The sequence below is a fragment of the Otolemur garnettii genome, unplaced genomic scaffold (assembly GCF_000181295.1).
Source record: "Otolemur garnettii isolate 467f Iridium unplaced genomic scaffold, OtoGar3 scaffold00261, whole genome shotgun sequence".
NCBI lineage: Eukaryota > Metazoa > Chordata > Mammalia > Primates > Galagidae > Otolemur > Otolemur garnettii.
Window position 1 is genome coordinate 197436 of NW_003852656.1, and position 3342 is coordinate 200777.

At 48.2% G+C, this 3342-nt stretch overlaps 1 protein-coding gene across 1 annotated transcript in view; it reads right to left on the reverse strand.

Annotated features, from left to right (window-relative positions):
* The window catches only part of LMAN2 (lectin, mannose binding 2), a 21073-nt gene extending 18408 nt beyond the window's left edge, over window positions 1–2665 (reverse strand). Inside the window, exons 1-2 of the mRNA XM_003802813.3 lie at window positions 2322–2665; window positions 2042–2160 (exon numbers count right to left, since the gene is read on the reverse strand). Coding sequence (XP_003802861.1) covers window positions 2042–2160; window positions 2322–2574 — 372 coding nt within the window. The 5' untranslated portion in view covers window positions 2575–2665. The remainder of the gene's footprint in view (window positions 1–2041; window positions 2161–2321) is intronic.
* Between the last annotated feature and the right edge of the window lie 677 nt (window positions 2666–3342).

The window sequence follows — 3342 nt, forward strand, 5'->3', positions numbered from 1 at the left end:
TTTTTTTTTTTTTTATTGAATGGTAACTATGTACATTAATGCACTTCTAGGGTACAGTGTGGGGTTTTCACACAGGCACTTAGAGTTCTAATCACCTCTTAGCTACTCTCCTTCATCTGGACCACACTATAGTTGCTCTGAAGACAGCAGAAGCTGTCTGAGGGTGAGCCTCCTCCCAATAGAGTGAGTGAAGGAGACAAAAAGGAGAAAAGTTCAGAAAGTATCTCTCCACCTCAGTGAAGGAAGAGGTTGTTTTTGGGAAATGCTGGAGAGAAAATTCTAAGAACTCTAAGTAATCTCTTTCAGAATTATAGGAACCACTCCAGACCTTTAAGGACTATCAGCAGGGCCATAAAGGAAAAGTCCCTGGAGCTGAATGGGGAAGGCAGGCAAAATGATTATATTTCATTTTGACTATGAAAATTCAGTGAAGTTAAACACAGAATCCTCTTAGTCCTGTGACATCTTTAAGCACTTACAATGTCAATCACCAGCTACCTACAACCTTAATTTAATCCACTGTCCTAGATGTGTCTGTTATTTGTGCCTAAATCCCATTTCTAACAATCCTGGCACTATCTGTACTTTGCTTTAAAGAAAAAAAAAAAGAAGAAATTAACATTACTCTGAACTCACTTCCATAAAAAAAATAAGGCTGTAGTATTACCTAAAAAAAAGTCTGAAAGTCCTAAGACAGAAAAATGTGACAGAATCCCACTCAGGGAGACAAGATGGTTAATGAAGTACCCTGAGCAGGTGGCAGCTGAACTGAGACCTGACAGACCAGAAGGAGCCAGGCAGGCATGAAGAGCCAGGAGGCAGTGTCCCAGACAGAAGGAACAACATGTGCAAAGGTCCTGAGGCAAAAAGGCAGCCAGAGATGCTAGAACAAAATTAACAGAGTATCTGGAGACATCGGGAAACAGGGACCAGATTGTGTAGACAAAATGCATGCTTATGCCCTCACAGAAGACCCCAGGCTCTGATGTTCAAAGTGAAAGCTGAAGAAAATAACCTCAGATACCAGTAACAGCAGTGTGGGGGCACAGGGCAGGAAGGAGAGGAGAAGCTGAGGAGATAGTCAGATGAGGCAACACAAGGACAGCGTGGGTTCCAAAACTAAGTGAGAAAGTCAACCAGAAGGGACCAGAGAACAGGATGGTGGAGAAAACTAGGACACTGGTTTAAGCAGCTTAAGTGTGGGAAGGGCTAGGATTACGCAGGCTATTGCAGAAGCAGGTTCCACGTGTAACCCAGCCCAAATCATTCCTCTTTCACCCCTTTCCTCATCTAGACCTCCTCAGTGTGCAATCTGGGTAGCAGCTGGTATTGGCCTCTGTTTATGTACTATATGCCCCTCTGAGGCAATGGCCACAGAAATTAAAATTGCCCCCAAGTCCAGTCCCTTCAAACCACTGATGACAACACCCTCAAACATGCACTAAGGGGTTCCTCTATTGTCCAAGAGAAAGGAGTCAGGTGCATCAAGTGAATTGTGGGCTTGGAGATCAGACAGATCAGTCTGATAGGTTAACTGTAGGTTATTCCAGTCACTGGCTATCTCTACATAAAACCATGAAAGCCATCATTTAAAACAGCCAGTTTGAGACTGAATACAACATAAGGCATAGGAAGGTCACTACCTAATACAAGCAAAATACCCCCAAAAGATCTAGTTTGTTCCATTCTTCCCACTATTGAGGGGGTTCACTTCAACTCAGCCCACAGCTTCGCTGCTTCCTAGCTATGTGACTTTGAGTAAGGCACTTTGAACTCTGAACCTTAGTTGCTTAGTGGTAAAACAGAAGCGATACCATCACTTACCTCGCACAGCTTTTTTAGAAATTAAGTGAGGGTGTAAGGTGCCAGGCACAGCCCCTGACACAGTAACTACACAATATCCCTCACTTGCTATTATTAGTGCGACCAAAATGGGGAGGGTACTGAGGAGGAAGGGGCAAGCCTATAAACCAAGGTCTTAGCTACTGGGAAGGCAAGGAAGAGTGTCTAACTGGACAGTATGCTCTTGAGAAACACTCACCTGGTGGTTCCAGATAGAGCCTTCTTTGCTGCGCTCGTCAGGGGTCAGACGTACATACTGGCTCGTGAGCATAGTGCTGCCTTGGAAGTCCCAGAGAGGCATGGAACTGGAACCGACCCCTGTGGGCAGAGAAAAGGGCATAGACAAGTGTGTAAGAGGCTATGCCAGTACTCGTCCTGCCAGAGACAGAAAACCCAAAGAGCTTCTCTGCTCTAGAGAAAGGACACGCCTGACCAGCCTCGCCTTCACTCTTCACCCATTTCTGCCCCAAAGGCCTCACCTTGGTAGGGCTTGATGAGCGAATGCTCCCGCTTGAGATGTTCACTGTTGCCATCAGTTATGTCCGCAGCCACAGAACCCAGAAACAGAAGAAGAATTAGAGGTGTAGTGGGGCCAGGGCCGGGGCCGGTAAGCCTAGGACTTCCCGGGCACCGCCGGCCCCAGCCCCAGAGCCGAAACCAGCCTTCTGCCGCCATTCTCCTCTGCTCTCCGCCACTTCCGCCCCCAGAACTTCCGCCTTCCGGGTGTGCCATATAATGGTCTCCGGCCGGAAGCCCTTCAACCTTAGCTTCTCCAAGGAGTTAAAAAGTATAGCCTAGCAGCTGAGAGGGTGGCGACTTTATTGGTTAGGCAGCCCCTCATCTTGGTCAAGCAACTTTCCATCTCCTGGATGACTCCAAAGCACCTGTCGCCTAGCCTCAGCCACAAGTTCTTACGAGCGACAAGAGCTACATCCAATCATGGAACAGCACGTTAGGCTTGAGAGCTAATAAGGAGCAGAGAGATGGTTTGAGGCAGCGAGCGGAGAGAGGGTGCTTGTGACGGGGAGCATGCTGGAACTTGTAGTTTTTGAGGGCCCCCCGAGTGGGCTGGACGCCCAAAGACTACAATACTGTGGACATTTGGCCACACGTTGCATGTGTGGAATAACCGTTCCAGGTCTGGGGGGAAAGGAGGTCAAATTGAAAGCGGAGGTCTGGATTCCAAACCCCTCGCGGTCTTGAACTCACGGGGTAGCGCGAGCGAGCCTTTAAGCCGTCTCTGGCTTCATCTGTCCCAGCTTCATGACTCTGGAGGCTCAGAATTCCCAGTTACTTGAGAACTTCCTCTACCCCTCACCCCCACTCCCCATCCTCAGAGTGTCAGGTTGAAGCAAGAGGAGCAGCCCAGATCCTGGCCTAGGTCCTCATCGGGATCCAAATGAATGCAGTGCAGATGCAGCAAGAAGCATCCATGAAAGGTCCAGGAAAGCTGGCTGTAAATTAGAGGTTGAAATTGGTTGTTGGGGTGGCGCCTGTGGC